The 18115-nt window shown below is 33.4% G+C and overlaps 3 protein-coding genes across 5 annotated transcripts; 1 reads left to right on the top strand and 2 right to left on the bottom strand.

Moving 5' to 3' along the window:
* Window positions 1-4162: 4162 nt before the first annotated feature.
* Window positions 4163-8944, top strand: LOC118051262 (cysteine--tRNA ligase, chloroplastic/mitochondrial). Of its 3 annotated transcripts, none has more exons than XM_035061892.2 (10): window positions 4163-4571; window positions 4668-4731; window positions 5106-5267; window positions 5452-5622; window positions 6098-6379; window positions 6505-6630; window positions 6974-7177; window positions 7353-7454; window positions 7816-8055; window positions 8528-8944. In XM_035061892.2, the coding sequence occupies exons 1-9, from the start codon at window positions 4201-4203 to the stop codon at window positions 8050-8052; spliced, it is 1719 nt and encodes a 572-aa protein (XP_034917783.1). In that variant the 5' UTR covers window positions 4163-4200; the 3' UTR covers window positions 8053-8055; window positions 8528-8944. The 3 variants fall into 3 exon arrangements, with proteins under 3 accessions (XP_034917783.1, XP_034917784.1, XP_034917785.1); XM_035061893.2 differs by having other exon boundaries at window positions 4432-4571; window positions 4664-4731; XM_035061894.2 differs by having other exon boundaries at window positions 4432-4571; window positions 4664-4731; window positions 5073-5267.
* Window positions 8434-12037, bottom strand: LOC118051264 (heparanase-like protein 3). Its single transcript, XM_035061895.2, has 9 exons — window positions 11463-12037; window positions 10616-10652; window positions 10367-10544; window positions 10090-10238; window positions 9702-9932; window positions 9367-9556; window positions 9143-9268; window positions 8964-9063; window positions 8434-8882 (listed from the first exon to the last, which is right to left on the bottom strand). Exons 1-9 carry the CDS (start codon window positions 11763-11765, stop codon window positions 8505-8507), a joined length of 1692 nt encoding a protein of 563 aa, XP_034917786.1. The 5' UTR covers window positions 11766-12037; the 3' UTR covers window positions 8434-8504.
* A 4026-nt stretch (window positions 12038-16063) lies between these two features.
* On the bottom strand, window positions 16064-17901 carry LOC118051265 (uncharacterized). Its single transcript, XM_073406116.1, has 3 exons — window positions 17589-17901; window positions 16679-16737; window positions 16064-16596 (listed from the first exon to the last, which is right to left on the bottom strand). The coding sequence occupies exons 1-3, from the start codon at window positions 17709-17711 to the stop codon at window positions 16260-16262; spliced, it is 519 nt and encodes a 172-aa protein (XP_073262217.1). The 5' UTR covers window positions 17712-17901; the 3' UTR covers window positions 16064-16259.
* Window positions 17902-18115: the final 214 nt, after the last annotated feature.

Raw genomic sequence — 18115 nt, 5'->3', positions numbered from 1 at the left:
CAACCATAAAAGTTATCACAATACCAAACATACTCGAAGCAAAAAAAAAAAAGATAATTTAGTATTTTAATAAATATAAAAAATAATTAAAAAATAAAAGATGGTTGGTGTGTGTAAGACACGTCAGCAAGTGAAAGACACCAAAGTCATCCGAGTGACGCATGCAACATCTCTTGCTAACCAAAAACTATTTTTCATCATGTCATTAGATGCATCGTTATGACCACTTCCCCACAAGAGGGTGTGTGTGGTCGGGGTCGGTGCAGTTCATGGCCAACAATCCTCTTTTCTTCCCCTTGATTTTCTCCCTTCTCCCCTTAAAAATCCCATTCTCCCTGCAGAATTTTAGAGTTGTCCATGGTGTTTTGAGATTTTGATTTCGATTCTTGTTATCTTGATTTCTCCCCCCACTTTTTATATGTTTTTAATTACATTCATTCAATCCAAACATGCGATGTGTTATTTTGTTCAACGTAATTCTTATTCTCTTGATTGATTTTTTTTTTGAGTTTTTTTTATTAAACTAGTTTTTCTTTTCAATTTCACCATTCAATTAAATTTTTTAAAAATTTCACTCTTTATGTTTTTTTTTTTTAAAATTTCCCTTATCATTTTTGTTGATTTGATTTTTATTTTCACTCTCACCCTTTTATTATAAATTAAAATTATTTTTTATTTTCATTTTGATTCTCATTCTTTAATTTTTTTTTATTTTAAATTCTTTTTTATAAATGAAATTACATTTTCAACTTCGCCACTCAACATTTATTTGACTATGAATTTGGTTTTTTTGGCATTTTTACATACGGTGTTTTCAATCTAATAACCTGGATTGGTAATTTTTCCATGTATTTTCCTTTTCACTTTCCTTGTTTTACAATGTTTTCTTTAAAATGTGCTTTAACATTTTCTTCGTTGTATTTCGAATAAGATTATCCATATTTTACAACATAGGCCTTGGATCTCGCAAACGAACCCAGCTTGGCTCAACCTTTTTTATCCAAGCTACAGGTTGGTAATGACGAGAAGGTTGGACTGAGTTTTTTTTTTTTGTTATTTTTTACCTAAATTTATAATTTTGTATTTAATAAAATATGAATATTATTTCTATATAAAAAAAACCCCTCACAACCCAACACGAATCCATAGCGAGTCTTATACTAATCGAGCTTGAACGTTTTATTACTTAGATATGTCCATGAAGTAACCATCACCTGGCATTTCGAGCCCTGACATGTCAAGTTTTAACGATGCAAATTTTTATAATGTATTTGTATTTCTTGCCATCACGTTGGTATTTTTTTTTATCCCTCTTTCCACTTATAGTGTTTGAAAATGTAAATACAATTATTTTTTAAAATATTTTTTATTCATAAATAAATAAATTATTTTTATTTTTTAAAAAAAATATTTTAAAATCATCACATCAAAATAATCTAAAAATATATAAAAAAATTATTTTAAATAAAAAAATTGAATTCCAGCAAACCAATGTCTATGCCGCACTCCAAAACAAGAGTTCAATACTGTTATTTTAATTATTTTCTATTTCTTCCCACTAAAATTCATCCTTTAATATATTAACACAAACACATCTTTATAGACTAGCTTTTACACTTCTAAAAAACATAATAATTACTCTTATGATGATCCATCCCTGTTTTTTAATCTCAAGCCAAACATCACGTAAGATAAAATTCGCGAATCAAGACAAAATCTAGCTTTTCAACTATTTTATTTGATTCGTGTGTTTGATATTGTGATAATTTTTTTGATTATAATTTAATATATTCAAGTTTGAACAAGACTCGGTTAGTTAGAACTGTGAAAACTTTTTCCACTGTTCTCCACACAGTGAATAATAAATTAATTCACTCTTCGTTATATGGAAAAAGTAACTGAAGCTGCTATCAATTGCCTTGTGTTTTAAACACAAAATATATATTTCCTCATGTACCAAAAAGTTTTTTTTACGTGGTTTGCTTTAAAAATAAAAGCAACCATATAAACAAATAACATTCTATTTGGGAGTTTGGTTGTAGTTACTTTTTAGAGTGTTTTTTCATACTGAAATGTATTAAAATAATTTTTTTTTAATATTTTTGAAATCAACATATCAAAATAATCTAAAATATATATTAAAAAAAAATTTAAATAAAATTTTAAAAAATATGGATTGCATCACATTTCCAAATGATAAGATACCCACCATTTAAGAACGATGTGCAAACCGCTTTAAAAAAGCCGAGTAATCTCATTGAAAAATCATGTCGAATGTATGTTCCGAAAAATTACCACTACTTGCATTTGCCATTATATTTACTCGTTGAAATTTTTTGTGAGTTTACCTGCCTTGCATTATTTAGCTTCAGTTTTAAAGTGCGGTCCAAACAAAGATTTATAAGAAAATGTATATATATTTTTATTTTTTTAATATTTTTGAATTGATGAGGTTGAATGAATTTTTAAAAATAAAAAAAATTATTTTAATGTATTTTTAAATAAAAATATATTAAAAAATAATTATTACCATACTTTTAAACAATATTATTTTAATTTTGTTTTTAAATAGAGTTAATTTTTCTATTAGTGACCCAAACCCTATCGGTGATAGAATTTCATAACCATGCAATGGACAAGATCCCTAACGATTTCGATCATGAAAAATAAAATCCTAACGGTCATGGGATAATCCTCTGGTAAGATGTTTTATCGCCCCAGTAGCTGAGTGACAAGAGGAAATCCAAAGACTAAAGGCTCAATCCAACAAAAGGTGTAGTTATTAAACCCGGTTTTACTCAATAGGTTAATTTAAAACTATAATTAGATTTGAATTAGATAAAATTTGGACCTATAAATAACTTGTTTAAAAATTATATGACTTGCTAGATCAACTTCGAAATATAACTATATATATTTTTTCTTTTAATATGTACACATTGGTTGGAAGACATCAATTTTTTTTTTTTTGGTTTTTTACATTTTACACTTAACAAACTGAAAAAATCAAATAAGGATTGGTGTTGGCTAGCGCGTATAAAAGCAATCGAAAGATTTTTCTCTTGCTTGGTTTAATTTTATAGTGTGAGCTTATTATTATTTTTTTATTGGCTACCAACTCATATTAAAGATCATTATATAAGTACACTAGAATAAAAAATTTTATTTTATCAATGTATAATTAGAAACCTGAAGTTTGAAGCTATTAGTATATATATTATAAGAAAATTATGTTTTTCAATGTAGAATAATAAATTTTTTTTTTAAATACTTCAATTTAAAAGAATAAGATAATATATTTTTAGTGTGAGATAATTTTTTTTTTAAAATAATCTTTTAAACTTCATTATTTACAACATATATAGTTGATATACATTGATTGTTTTTAAATTTTTTTCACATGGGATATAAAAACCTTATTTTTTTTAATTTATATACATTAATTGTATTTTAAAATCATTTTGATGTGCTAATATTAGAAATAAATTTAAAAAAATAAAAAAAATTATATCAATATATTTTAAAGTAAAACTTTATTAACATAATATCAAACGGATTCGAAGGAATGACAAGTGCCCAGAAATCGAAAGTAAAGGGTTGCAATGCCCCAAGTTAGAGCATAGAAGCTAGTTTAACTAATTTATAAAACTCGAGGGGTCACACAATGTATTTACTCTAAAATAAATAGAATATTCAAGGGCAATCTCATAAAATCCATTTAATCTTCATGAACTCTTAATCACATATTTTCTTAGTTTTCGAGTCACAAAACTATTGGATAGTCAATAATCACCTGAAATTCAGGCTATTTTTATTTTTCTTAATAAAAAATCATCAAATTCTCTGAAATAATCATTTAAATGATGTAAAACTTACTTGTCAGATCAAAACTATAATAAAAACTTTTGCAGCTTTTACATTTTTTTTTATAATATTCAATATTCAATTACCTGACGAGAAACATTCTAATAAATTAATATCATAAATTACTTAATTAATAATTAAAAGTTTAAAACAAAGTTAAGGAAGCCATGAGAATCCACTGGAACGGAGATGATCTAATCAAGATGAAAAATAGAACGGGGACCAAATCAAACTTATCCATATAGATTGGGGATATTGTTGAGAAACGCCTTTACAATTTAAGACAGAAGCTGAAAGAGAAGAGCCATTGAAACAGAGCAACAGAGAGAGCAGCACATGGGCAGTCTTTACAGATACTACAAACCCCTGACCTCAATCTGCTTCTCTCCTCCGCCTACAAAATCTTACCTCCTCCATTCAATCAAAATCAAAACCCATTTTTCTCCCACCAAGAAGACAAGACTACATCGTTTCTTCACCTCTCTAACATCATCATCACAGCCCTCAATCAAAACCAACGGTGGAGATGCCTCTGCTGCAAGTCAATCATCAGAATTGTGGCTATACAACACAATGAGTAGAAAAAAAGAGCTATTTAAGCCAAAAGTCGAGGGTAAAGTTGGAATGTATGTTTGTGGTGTCACTGCTTATGATTTAAGCCATATTGGTCATGCTCGTGTATATGTTACCTTTGATGTTTTATTAAGGTTTGTTCAATTTCTTTTTTCTCCTTTTAAGCTGTAAGAATCCATGTTTAGATGGTTACTGACAAGGGTTTTTTCTGGTGGCTGGTAATTAGGCAGGTATCTAAAGCATTTGGGGTATGATGTTCATTATGTTCGAAATTTCACCGATGTTGATGATAAGGTTAATTGGTCTCTTTACTCTTTCTCTTTTTTTTTTTGTTTTTTGTCTTGTTAAGGTTGTAATTAAATTTGGTTTATTTCAACTACATTAAAATGTTTGCATGACGGGGCATGAATAATAGTTGCCATAAGTAAATTACACAATTTTGATGCAGGGGAGATAAACTGCCCTACATTTGAATGCGCAATGATGATTAATATGGCAGTTTGCAGTGTTTCTTTATTGAAAATGTTGTTTTGAGGATTCTTTTTGTTTATAATGTGGTTTGGTGGATAGGGGATCTGATGTTATTTTGGCGCAAGAGTTTGGTTGCCAACTGCTTTTTGATATTGGTATGACAGGATAAGCTGAGTTGCAATTTTCAAATTCTGTAGATAATTGCTCGAGCGAATGAATTAGGAGAGGATCCGATTAGTTTGAGTAAACGGTACTGTGAAGAATTCCTTCATGATATGGTGCATCTTCATTGCCTTCCGCCTTCTGTCGAGCCACGTGTGTCAGATCACATGCCTCAAATAATTGATATGATTGAGCGGGTAATTTGTTGATCCTGCTTGAATTTGAATCTCTATGTCTTTCTATATGATTATTAAATACAGTGCATTGCTATGAGCATGGTCTTTATGAGGTGAAATGATCCACTCAGTATTTATCCTCTCTCGTTCATATGCATTTCTTTGATACTCTGAATAGTGATTTCTTGACATGCCATCTTAGCAGATTCTTGAGAATGAATATGCCTACAGAATTGATGGGGATGTATACTTTTCGGTTGACAAATTACCTGAATACGGGCGATTGTCTGGACGAAAATTAGAAGATAACCGAGCTGGTGAACGAGTTGCTGTGGACTCGAGAAAGAAAAACCCTGCTGATTTTGCATTGTGGAAGGTAAGTGTCTGCAAGACACTGATAATGATGAGCACTTGATGTGAGACATGAAATTATCTAAGATGGTTATCTTTGCTGATGCTGCTGTGCTATTGAATCCCCTCACCTCTTAGCATATGTTTTTTTCTTCTGGACCCGGCTGCGGTACTGTCTAATTGTAGTACCGTGTTGTTCTTGATTCAAGCCATGTGCATGGAAACACATAGTAGAATGCTTGTTTCTGGTGTTAAAGTGCTGGGCTGGGCTTCCAAATCCTGCACAACAAAAAAAACCATGGTAAAATCTAGTAGACATAGCTGTGTAAATCAAAGGTGGTTAGCATCTTGATGTAAAAGCACACATCCAGATACTAGACCTGTATCATTGTATATCTAATTTCCTGCAAAAGTTCAACTCTGTATGTGGCACGTCTTGAAACTCAAACTGTCCATTCATATTGGCTAATTAATTGTGTTGTTACACTTTTTTTGGGCAGTCTGCGAAGGAGGGTGAGCCCTTTTGGGACAGTCCATGGGGTCCTGGAAGACCTGGGTGGCATATCGAGTGCAGTGCCATGAGTGCTGCTTATCTTGGTCACACTTTTGACATACATGGTGGTGGAATGGACCTTGTGTTTCCCCATCATGAAAACGAAATTGCTCAGAGCTGTGCTGCATGCAGAGATAGCAATATAAGCTATTGGGTACACAATGGTTTTGTCACTATTGACTCAGAGAAAATGTCCAAATCCTTAGGAAACTTCTTCACAATTAGGCAGGTAAAGGATTCCATATTGGATGATATTTTGTGTTGTTGTAGTTTATGATTCTACTGCCTGTACTCTAGTACTGGAACTATCATCCAAGTCTACATGATTCTTACTAGCATTTTATCTTTATCCAGGTTATAGATCTTTACCATCCATTAGCTTTGAGACTTTTCCTGTTGGGGACCCACTATAGATCCTCAGTCAACTACTCTGATGTGCAGCTTGAAAGCGCTTCAGAACGTATATTTTACATCTATCAGGTACTACAATAAGCAAACACCGCCCCCATAACCAGTCAGACCTTGTGGTGGCATTTGTTTGCTCTGGTTTCATGTGCAATCTTGTTATTTTTTTTTTTTTTTTATCTTTGCTTCTATGATAGAAAGATGCTACAATCTGGAGACAGGATACTTTCAGCTCTTTAATAAATGGCAAGCATATAAATTTTTCCATCAACTTTTGGTTTCTACTTCTTAATATATTTGCTCATGGTTTTACATCCTAGACAAAAAAGGAGAAGTTTTTAACCTAGAAGTCTTTGTATTTTATTTCATTGAAGAAATATTTTCAGTTTTTTTATTTCATGTGATTATTTGGTTGCAGACGCTACATGATTGTGAAAATATTCTCAGCCAGCATCGTGTGGCATTTGAGAAGGATGCTATCCCACCTGACACTAAAAATGACATCAATAAGTTTCATGATACATTTGTCACCTCGATGTCAGATGATCTTCACACTCCTGTTCTTTTGTCTGCACTGTCTGATCCATTAAAAATCATTAATGATATGCTACACACTCGAAAGGTAATGAGATTCAGACAAATGTTTATTTTTATGGATACTAGTTACTTTTATTGTACATAGGTGTGTCAGCTGTAGATAGCTTAGTAGCTGTTATAAGTTTTTTGGGGTTTAAATTTGGTTATCTCACTCCCTCTAACCCCTTTGTTGTTTATTATTGAATAAATGATCCATTCAGGGAAAGAAACAAACAAAGCGAATAGAGTCAATTGCTGCTCTGGAAAAGATGGTCAGAAATGCTCTTCTGGTCTTAGGGTTGATGCCCCCAACTTACAATGAGGTAGCTTACTGCTAGAATATCACTAATGCATTGCTGATTTAGATATGCAGACTACAATACCCTTCCCCTCTCCCAATTATAACACAGATAAGATCCATGTCACTCTCAAATTGCTGCACCAACATGCATTTATTTTCCTCCAATATTGTTTTTCATCTGTACTTCTTTAACTCCCAGAAAGCTTTTTGAATGCTGGCCTGCCCATTTATGCAATTATCCCCATCAGTTTTTCTTTTAGCTGTCTAGTGTCTCTCAGCTTAGTTTTGTGCGTGCCAATAAAAGCTCTTCGGATTTTTTTTTTTTTTTAATCTTTTATCTTTCCCCTTCTAGCTATGATTTGCTAAACCGTTTCCTGCTGCAGGCTCTGCAGCAATTGAGGGAGAAGGCACTGAGGCGTGCAAAGCTGACAGAAGATCAAATATTGCAAAAAATCAAGGAAAGGACTGTAGCAAGAAAGGACAAAGACTATGAAAAATCAGATGCTATTAGGAAGGATTTAGCTGCTTTGGGCATTGCTCTTATGGATAGTCCAGATGGCACAAGTTGGAGACCAGCCATTCCGCTTGCTTTGCAAGAGCAGCAAGTTGCTTCAACTTGAATGGTTCGTGGAATTTCACTCTCTTGTCTTTTCTGCCATGATAGTTTCCAAGAATTAGTTTTTTTCTTGCTTTCCCTGTCTACCAACATCAGGAAATTTGTTTTGGGATATTGGAACGAGGGATAAAGCCTTATGACATGGCTATTCTATGCTATGATGTGGGCATGGACAAAAGATTGGCTAGAAATTTCAGTCCATGAATCAAAAATTTTGGCAACCATACGTGTAATATACATTCTTTAAAACAGTTATAGTCTTGTAGAATCGTTGAAGTCTGTATCTGTCAATAATGGCCCTGGTACATATGCTTGCTCATGTATTAACAAGATTATGCGTATTTTATTTTTTCAAATCCCATGTTAGTTGCATTTCCACATCATTGAGCTCAAACTTTTTGCTCCAATATGTTGAATCTTATTACTATACATGAAAAAAGAACAAGTGATCAATTTTCATTCTACATGCTCACAAGCAGGAACAGTGGAATTAGCAATGTGAGCAAATACAATAGAGAAAGGGGCAACGGTTATTGGGTCGGAGTGGCTTGTTTCAATTGGTTCCAAAGGAGGGATACTCCCAGATGAATTTACAGAAAGTATGTTCCCATTTAGGAGCACTGTTTGACTGTGTAAATCACCATTCAGGGCCGTTAAATGATATTCCTCTCTTGTACTGACATCGATGCTTGAACCCCTAGACATCGCGGAAAACTTTGTATGATTTTGCTGTTGCGTTACCAAAGCTCCATTGCCGGTAATATTTCCAGTTGAAACATGGACTTTAACAGTAGTGTTTCTGTCGAGGTTGATTAACAGCAATGTAATTCCTTTCTGTGATGGCAAGAACAGATTGCGTTGGCCAAGCAGATATATGAAATTTTGTTACTAATCAAGTTTTACGAATCTTCTTACAGATGCTTTTGCACAGTGAGCATAAGCGCGTATGTTGTCAGTCCCAGAGAAAGTTGTTGCCAGAACATTTCTTCCCATCAAACGGTGCCACAGAAGAGCACTGATGGATTAAAGTAATAATATTAACAGTAATATTAACAGCAAATTCATTTAGTATACTTCTTGGGTTCAAGATTTACCTGTAATAATCAGGATTAGGGACAAAGGTGCCAGTGTTAAGAAGGCCATAATTTCCACCAATCAATGTCTGTCTACAATATGTTTTTGTGTCGTATGACGATGCCATACCTAGCTGGTCCAAGTACCTGTTGGTAAATGGAAAACCAGTTCAATCGATGTCCACGCTTTCAAGTCCAAACAAAGAAAACCAAATAAAATACAGCAAATGTGTGAACTAGCTTACCAGAAACTAAACACAAATGCATTTGTGACAAGATTATGGCCACTGTTGGAAGCACCTCCTGCCTCACCAACCCAAGCAACAGCTTGAGTCCCTGAAGTCTTCAAAATCCCTTGAAGACTTCTAAATGGTTTGGAACCTCCGTCGAGGTATGATGGATTCAATATCTTATCAATTAGGTGATCATCAACACCTATACGCAAGAAAAAAGTAAAAAACATGCTTCTCCAGTAAGCAGTATGGGGGCTGCAAGGAACAGAATAGTTCCAAAACCAAAAAATATTAGAACTAGATTGCTGCAACACCAGAATATTTCTCTAGATTGCTGGTTTATTTACCTTGACCAAGGTTATAAATGTGGTGGGTGACTACTTGAAGAGATCTAGGTGTTTTGTCTATAAATTGTGTGAACCAGTTTGCATCAAAGAACCCTCCTGGTGCTAGGACTAGTGGCTTAACTTCAAAACCTGCATAAATAGTTTGCACTATCATCTGCAGATTGTTTATGTCAGATGCATATTGATCTGCTGCAATTCTTGTTCCAACTCCACTCCCACTTACTTCATTTCCTGAAAGTTACGAAGAGTTTCATGTACGAAAAAGAAGTTACTTCCATTACTAATGCCACCGGCAGCTACAGCATACATTTATAAGAAGTTAAGAACTACCGTTAAGAGTTCAATTTAGGATATTTCAAGTTGCTAAAAGGAAACATATAGTTCTTACCAAGCTCCCAACCGTGAATGGTGTACCCCTTGTTAACAGAGTATCGCATCAGAAATTCAGCATCACTTGAATTCCAAGCACCCACAGCAGAACCATCTGCAGCTTTTGTCCTGCCACTCAACGTATTTAACCCGAAAAGAACAACAGCCCTGTATTTCAAAATCAAAATATAACACTTCAATATTGATTCATCATATTAATCCAACTATTGTGGAAACTAAGAACATAAACTAAACACATTTTTAACTAATTTCATGAGAACACTACAGCTAGTTACCCGGCTTGTTTGAAGAAGGTGTTCAATTCATCCCACCGAGACATTGGCAAGCAACCTTGGGAAAAGCCGAACATTTCTGATCTACTTTTGACAAATGTTGGACAAGGTTTACCTAGTCTTTCATAAGTCACTTTATCTTGTAAAGTGCCTCCCATTCTGATTTTCAGAGGAGAAAAGGCTGCAACTCAATCAAGACTATGTTATAACTTATCCATGAATTATGAGTAAAACTTGGTAAACGAGTCTCACCTTTGATTGCATTCAACAATATTGGGTTGCTAAGATCCTGAAAAAAATTGGAAAAGAAAGAAAGAGAAGCAAAAAGAAATATATTAAGTCCATATCTGATGATCTTACTTGAAAAAAAAAAAAAAAAAAAAGGAAAAGTAAAAGAGACAAGGAAAATAACACACACACACAGACAGAGAGAAAGTCCATAGCCTACCTTACTCTTTATTAACAATTGATTTCCTTATCACATTCTTTCATATTTTACTGTCACCACTAATATTTAGCCTCTTCTAATAAATGTCAACTTCTATTTGACCGGTTCTTTTTGGAAGGCTTAGAGAGTCAATTTTTTATGTAAAATAGTGGTGCTATTGTGCTTTACTTTCAGCTTGCCATGACAGATTTGAGAATATGCAGCTTCCCGTAAGGTGATTGTATGTGTGAAGGATTTATAGGACAGTAATTGCCAAAAAAAAACTGAGAAGAACCATATATTAATGATAAATACACACACACACACACACAGTGATTCGCTTTTGAATGAAGTTGTGGTTGTATAGCTGCAACCACGAACCTCTCGTGCAAGCTACAAGTAAAGCACAGCTAGCACATCTATGAGGGCGTTAAACTTGATTACTGTGATGGATTATGAACTTAGAAATGGATTTAGGAAAGAATTAATTGATGGACCATAGTTTTATCTGCTAGTTGGATTCTCAGTTATAATTGTCTGAAGGATATCTAGAAAGCAGATAAGTTGACATGGAACAGAGAACAAAGAGAATATTTGACAAAAAAGAAGAAGAAAGGAACAGTAAAAACTCAAGCTACGCTGCAATTCTCACAAACTACTTGACGAGCTTACCAGGTTAAGAAAAGAAGCTTTGCCCCAGCTACAAGTTCCATAGTCACATTTATCAGGAGGCCACCAGTCCAAAGTAGCACAAATAAAATCATGGTCTGTTGTCCCAATCGGAGCTGTTCCATTGATAAAAACAGAGCCTTCAACAATATTTCTAGGTCCTCCTGTTCTCTGTGAAGCCACAGATTTTGAGCTTTCACTCAGCCAGTAGAAACAAGCACAGAAAACGCAAACAGTAAACAGAGAGGCCATCTGATAAAAACAATGCCTCGTGTTTGTCTCTGTATGAGCATTTAAGGCCGCCATGCAAGTGTAAGAACTAAGCAAATATAAAAGGAAACTATCGCTGGTTTGACAGAGCAGTATCTGACAAAAAAGAGTCGCCAGAAACAGATCGGGTCAGGCCAAATGAAACTATCAAACCAGATAAAATATTCGCTAGTTTTGGCTTGGAAACTAGAGCAGGAATAAACCTCCACCAAACCATTTCATTATAGCGAGAAAAAGGTAAGGTCCCAAAAAACCTTCACCTTTGTTTTTATAGGGATCAGACACTGACTGCCATCCCCACCAAGGTCAACCATGGACATATACATGGTTTCTGAATATACAAGGAGGATACATCAATAATTAGACCATCGCATCCACGAGAAATTTATACAAGATTAGTGGTTTAAGGTGTCCCCACTAGTGCATCCACGAGAAATTAATACAAGATTAGTGAATTTATACAAGATTAGTGGTTTAAGGTGTCCCCACTAGTGCATCCACGAGAAATTAATACAAGATTAGTGAATTTATACAAGATTAGTGGTTTAAGGTGTCCCCACTAGTGCATCCACGAGAAATTAATACAAGATTAGTGGTTTAATACAAGATTAGTGGTTTAAGGTGTCCCCACTAGTGCATCCACGAGAAATTAATACAAGATTAGTGGTTTAAGGTGTCCCCTCTGACCAATATTGTTGTCTGTGATCATGCACATTATCATTTTTCACCGGGAAAAAAATGATAAAATATTTGGCTAACGCAATTGCACTTCAGTTCATGGAGTTTTCCTTCGACCCTGCCTGGGTGGGTACTGGGTATGGAATACCCGTCAAAAAGCTTCCTTTTTTTCTTTATCTCGTGTTTGGTTACAGATGTTGGCATATGCCAAAAAGAATATCAAAACTTCTCTCTCATCTCTCATCATAGTTGACTCGGAGCTCATGAGACCTCACCACGCGCCTGATATTGACTCCAAGCCCAAAAAGGAAGAAAAAGAAGAATATTCAATAAGCAAATTACGAGGAAGGTAGGATTTTTAGGAAAACATAGGGAAGGGCGGATGTGGAGCATTTAATTAATGAAGTGTGGATTACGTTTTGCCTTTTCTTGAAAAGTCTTTCATTCTCTAGATAATTGCTACCCCTTTAACTTGTGGAATATCTTTAACCTCTTATATTTATATTTAAAATAAATATTTCTATTTTATTCATTATCATCAAATAATAAATTTAGATATTTATCCTTCTCGAATATCCATTTAGACGTGATACTATTTATCGTTTAATATAAAATAAAATTGTAATACATATGTTAAATAACTATATTGTAAATGTTATATATATTCATACATAATCAATTATTTAGATTATAATATAAGATATCAATATTTAACCCAAAATAATAATTATTAAAAAAAAATTATATTTTCTTAATCTATTCCCATGATTATCTATTAGTTTTAAATTTAATTAATATCCCTAATTTTAATTTTGGCATTTAACAAACATCTTATGCTAATTTCTTTAGAAGCTATGGGTAAAAATGATGAGAAAACTTCAAAATTACTCATAACTATTAGATTAGTAGGAATCATCATTAACTCCCACGTTAAATCTAAAATATTTTACTCTCTTGATTGCCTCTATTCTTTTTAAAAGTGAAGTATTAAAGAATTTGAAAACGCGATCCAAACACTATTTAATAAAAAAATAAATTTATTTTTTTATTAAAAATTAATAATTTTTATGTATTTTGATCGTTTTAATTTTTTAATATGTTAATATTAAAATTATTTTTTTAAAAAAAAATATTTTAATATATTTTTAAATAAAAAAATTAAAAAACAACAACTAACCCAATAACAAATGCTACCTATATTTATAATAATTGCGTTGAATTTCGACCAAAATTATTCTACCGAGCATGATTGACTCAAATACTCTTATCAAGGTTGACCTGACTTAATATTTTATTATATTGTATTTGTTTTTACAATAAAAATATATAATCTTTTTTTCTCTTTAATTCTGTGTTCTTATAGTTTTATTTAAGGATTTTGTTTTGTAGTTTTTGTAATTTATGGATGAATACTTGTCCAATTTTTTTTTAAAAAAGTTATTTAGCATGTAATCTTATTTTTCTGCTGATCATTTTTATTTTTTTTTAATAAATCAGGCTGAGTGCTCCATAAATAATTAAATACCACTCTAGGGGACAAGGTTCTCCACTCGAAGATGGAGGAGGGCAAGAGCATATCTCATCCGACCTACCACCGTTCGTCATATTCTCTCGACTACTTGAACTCTTCGTGACTCATCCACAATGAGAATATTGAAGTCTTGAAAGCTTGGCTCGTTTTGTAACTTTAAATTTATATAAAATTGGATCATAAACTTAATTTCGGTGAGAAAATTCATATGAATTACATAAAATTAGAGGGGGGGTGGGATACAGAAAAGATAAAAACATGTTTAGTTAATAAAAATAAAAATAAATAAATATTTGGAATAATTTTAAAGGAAGTCTTTATATTTTTAAAATAAAATTCCTTACTATCTTCATCTTTTCAATCCCAAAATAATAATTAAATTCTAGAAAGAAATATTAAGTAATCGTTTTATTTTGAGATTGCACTATAATCCAATGATGCTTTTCACTTTTTTAACTTACTATGCAATCTTAACAATGTTTTTTTATATTTTATTTAGAAAGACACTGTAAACTTGCAATGCTTGCTTAATTTTCTTCGTACAAGGCTAATTAACCAGTGATCATGGAAGCAATCTGGGTGTGTATTTTGTTAAATTACGTTGACAGTGATTTGTCTAGTTGTTGCAGGGGTTTGAACCTTAACCTTGATCCTAAATTCATCGAGGTTTTAAGAGGTTATGATAAAAAATTTCTTCCAAGAATCATGTGATGATAATCTTAGCCTCGTATGTTTTCTCTTTTTGTTAAGATGAAAAGGCTCAAATCCAAGTCCTATAATCGACCACAAAATTTTCCAGTCTAATGATAAAACTGGCATGTGATGGATTCCAAGCTGTTGAAGAAATTTTCCAGTTTAAGATTATGTTTGATTACGTGGTTGTTTTTGTATTTAAAACAACCACAACAACTCAATCGTCGGTTATACTTTAACAACAGATTTATAATAATGGGGCTTATCATTAATTGTGGCACAACTACATGTTTACAATAAGTAACATAAAGTTGCTTCTTATACCGGAAAACTCATGAACAATGTTGTTCATGGTTTTTTTTCTTGAACAGTGGAGCATGTTCATGGGTTTTTTTTCTATAAACAGTAGAGCATGATCCACTGTTCCAGCCAGACCGGTTCGGTTCAAAGCTAAAAATAATTGAACTGGGTCTTACCTAACAAAATAAAAAAATATATTTTTAAATTTTAATTGTTTTTTATTAGAAAAACTAGCTTTAAAAAAATATTTTATATAAAATATTATTTATTCCATGATATAATAGTAATAGTTAAATCTACAATATTTAAATTAAAAACAATCAATATTAATATATATTTTTTAAAATTATTTTATAACCTCAATTTCAAAAACAGTTTTAACCAAATACATTAAACAACTTTTTATTCAACCTCAATTTCAATTATAGTTTTAATCAAATATATTTTTTCAAACCAACCTCAACTAAAAATACTTTTTATAAAATAATTTTTTTCAAATCACAACCACAACAGCTACCACACTCTAAAACAGAAGTTCTAGTGCAAAACAAGCCATGATGGAAAGTAACTATATCTTAAAAGATTGTTCATGCACTCGATTCCAAATCAAACTGGTCTGTGATGGATTCCAAGCTGTTGAAGATATTGCCTCTTCCATCTTGTCAATAGGGGATGATGGATGTCACATTAACCATGAGCAGCCAGTGTACAGAACATCCTTTCTTGCCAATTTACTCTGAAATCGCGTGTTCGTGAGGACTGGCTTTCAGAGCTTGGAGGCCTGTGGCTGTGTGGTGAGGTATGCTCTGTATTTAGTACTAGCTCAAGGAATGCTATTTCAACCATTTGTGTTTGCTGTCAATGCGATCACATGTCTTTGATTCTTGAACCATACTATTGGCGCCATTGTCTAACATTCTTATATTTTGATAGATCTAATCATCGATTATTTTAGCTTCTTGATCTGGTATGCTTGAATGGGCGTTCATTGATTAAAATGAAGATTAATTGAACAGTGCACAGTGAATCCGGCTACAATTGTAGCTGAGGGCGATTCTGAAGCACTTGCAGCCTGCAGGATCCCAAGATTCTACTCTTGAACGTGGGTGAATCACAGTATAACAGGGAAATATGCAACAGTAAAAAGAACAGAGTTCTTAAACATTAGAAATACCAATACGTGTCAGCACACTTGCCACAATCTTTTCGACCAGGATGCAGATAAGACACCCAATCCTCCCAGCTTACGCTCCCTGTTAACCCAAACTCCTACTCTAACAAGAGAAAACAAAACAAGATCAGAAAAAAAGAGGAAAATGATTTTGGCCTCATTTCCTCTTCTTAGATGGTGGCTGGGGAATATCTTCCTCATCCTCCTCTTCATCCCCATCTTCATCCTCCTCGTCATCATCGTCGTCTTCATCTTCCTCGTCATCATCGTCTTCCTCGTCATCATCATCACTGCCACCATCACCATTGGCTTCAGGCTCATCCTCCGGATCCTCACCGTCCTCTTCTTTGTCAGGCACATCCTCATCATCGCCTTCCTCATCATCATCCTGATCATCTTGGCCATCCTCATCGTCTTCATCATCCTCGGTATCACTGGCATCTTGATTATCAGGATCAGGTTTCTTCCTCATGTGAAGCCCGGTAAATGGAAACCTGCAGCTCAAAGAAAGTTATTAACTTATCCAATACTACAGTACATAAACAACAACCGGGGCAAATAGATCAGATCACTAACCCTTGACTTGTGCCTGACTCTTCTGGGAAGTCACCAGATCTGTTAGGCAAAGAACCTATCTGGTAACAAAAGAAGGCCAAATTTCTGCTCAATTACGAGACCAGTTGGAAGAAACAAATTGCCTCCCACAAGCACCATGAGAAAAAATCAATGGAACCCAGGAGTTTCTCATGCAGCACATACTTTTTAAAACAAACAAATCTGCCGAGCCATGAATGAGGAAGGTTGAATTCATTCCAATGATAAGTGATATGCACGAAAGAGAGTAGCATTCTCAAAATGTGTATGAGAATCACTCTTAGCCATCAATCTCCTCAAGTTAGATCATTTACTTTAGAAGGGCTTCTGCTCTAATTCTATTCCTATATATATCATGCTCGCCAGTTTAACAAAGTTGTGGTTTACTTTTCTGAAGGAGAAAAAAGAAAATTCCATGTCAAGATTTATTTAACCAACGCTCTACAAGGCAAAACAGCAAGCAAGCGAAATGCACAGAGGAAGAGCAAAAGAGGCACTAATCAGACAAATACCACGAAAGCAAAATAAACAAAGAACAAAAACTCACTCCAAACCCTAGCAAAAATAGCACCTCTAAAGTGCAACATAACACAAACCCCACAGCCAAAAAATAAAATAAAATAAACTCCTTTAAACACAACAAACAAAACCCACATCATAATTACCCCAATTTTACTATATAAAAAAAAACTGGACAAACAAGAACACACACACACACACACACAGTACAAAAAATAGTAAAACCCTAACTTTCTCATAAAAAAATAAATACAGTACAAAACAGATCCACAAATTAACATCATAAACATGCACAAAACCAAAGAAAGCTTCAAGCTTTTGAAAAGCTTAAGCTGCAATGCTTAAACTATGCAGAGTAACAGCGACATTGTACCATGAAATGTGACAAGGCAAGTGCCTTCCAAGCAGCAATGGCTGCTTCAAGTACCACGGCTTCAATGATAGAAGAGAGGAAGCCCTCCAAAACGACAGCGTTTGAGCAAACAAGACCCTCCATTTTCTGCAAAAAAGAACACGAAAAAATAGAGTAAAAGAAACCCAGTTGGGAGAATTTGTGGGAGATTAAAAAAGAGGAAAGAGAATTAGGGTTTTGAAATGGGGTTTAAGTCAGGGTTATTTACTATAGCCGTGGAGATTTTCTGGAGTTGGTTGGATATGGATTGTTTGACTGTTTGGTGGTGTAGTAAAAATGAAGGACAAACAGAACCTTTGACTTTTCTGGATCTAGGAAAGGACAGGACAATCTAGACTGTTTTATTTTCTAATTTTTTCATGGTCAGGATTAATTTGAAGTTTTTTGGATAGTGTTACTCTATGAATTATTAATTTTATTACAAAATTTGTGCAAGTTTTATTTGTAGATTAGTTCTTCTTTATTTTTAGTATAATTATGAAATACGT

This window comes from Populus alba, chromosome 18 (genome assembly GCF_005239225.2).
Source record: "Populus alba chromosome 18, ASM523922v2, whole genome shotgun sequence".
NCBI lineage: Eukaryota > Viridiplantae > Streptophyta > Magnoliopsida > Malpighiales > Salicaceae > Populus > Populus alba.
This window is presented reverse-complemented; position numbering and strand designations above follow the sequence as displayed.

Bases quoted from the DNA above. Each gene is read 5' to 3' on its own strand.
- LOC118051262 (XM_035061892.2), top strand. From the start codon at position 4,201: ATGGGCAGTCTTTACAGATACTACAAACCCCTGACCTCAATCTGCTTC. The intron at 6,380-6,504 runs GTAAAGGATTCC...ATCTTTATCCAG, and splicing joins ACTTCTTCACAATTAGGCAG to GTTATAGATCTTTACCATCC. The intron at 7,455-7,815 runs GTAGCTTACTGC...TTCCTGCTGCAG, and splicing joins TGCCCCCAACTTACAATGAG to GCTCTGCAGCAATTGAGGGA.
- LOC118051264 (XM_035061895.2), bottom strand. From the start codon at position 11,765: ATGGCGGCCTTAAATGCTCATACAGAGACAAACACGAGGCATTGTTTT. The intron at 10,239-10,366 runs GTAACTAGCTGT...TTTGAAATACAG, and splicing joins ACCTTCTTCAAACAAGCCGG to GGCTGTTGTTCTTTTCGGGT. The intron at 9,064-9,142 runs GTAAATCTTGAA...TTAATCCATCAG, and splicing joins CCTAATCCTGATTATTACAG to TGCTCTTCTGTGGCACCGTT.
- LOC118051265 (XM_073406116.1), bottom strand. From the start codon at position 17,711: ATGGAGGGTCTTGTTTGCTCAAACGCTGTCGTTTTGGAGGGCTTCCTC. The intron at 16,738-17,588 runs GTACAATGTCGC...TTTTGTTACCAG, and splicing joins TTGCCTTGTCACATTTCATG to ATAGGTTCTTTGCCTAACAG. The intron at 16,597-16,678 runs GTTAGTGATCTG...TTTGAGCTGCAG, and splicing joins GAGTCAGGCACAAGTCAAGG to GTTTCCATTTACCGGGCTTC.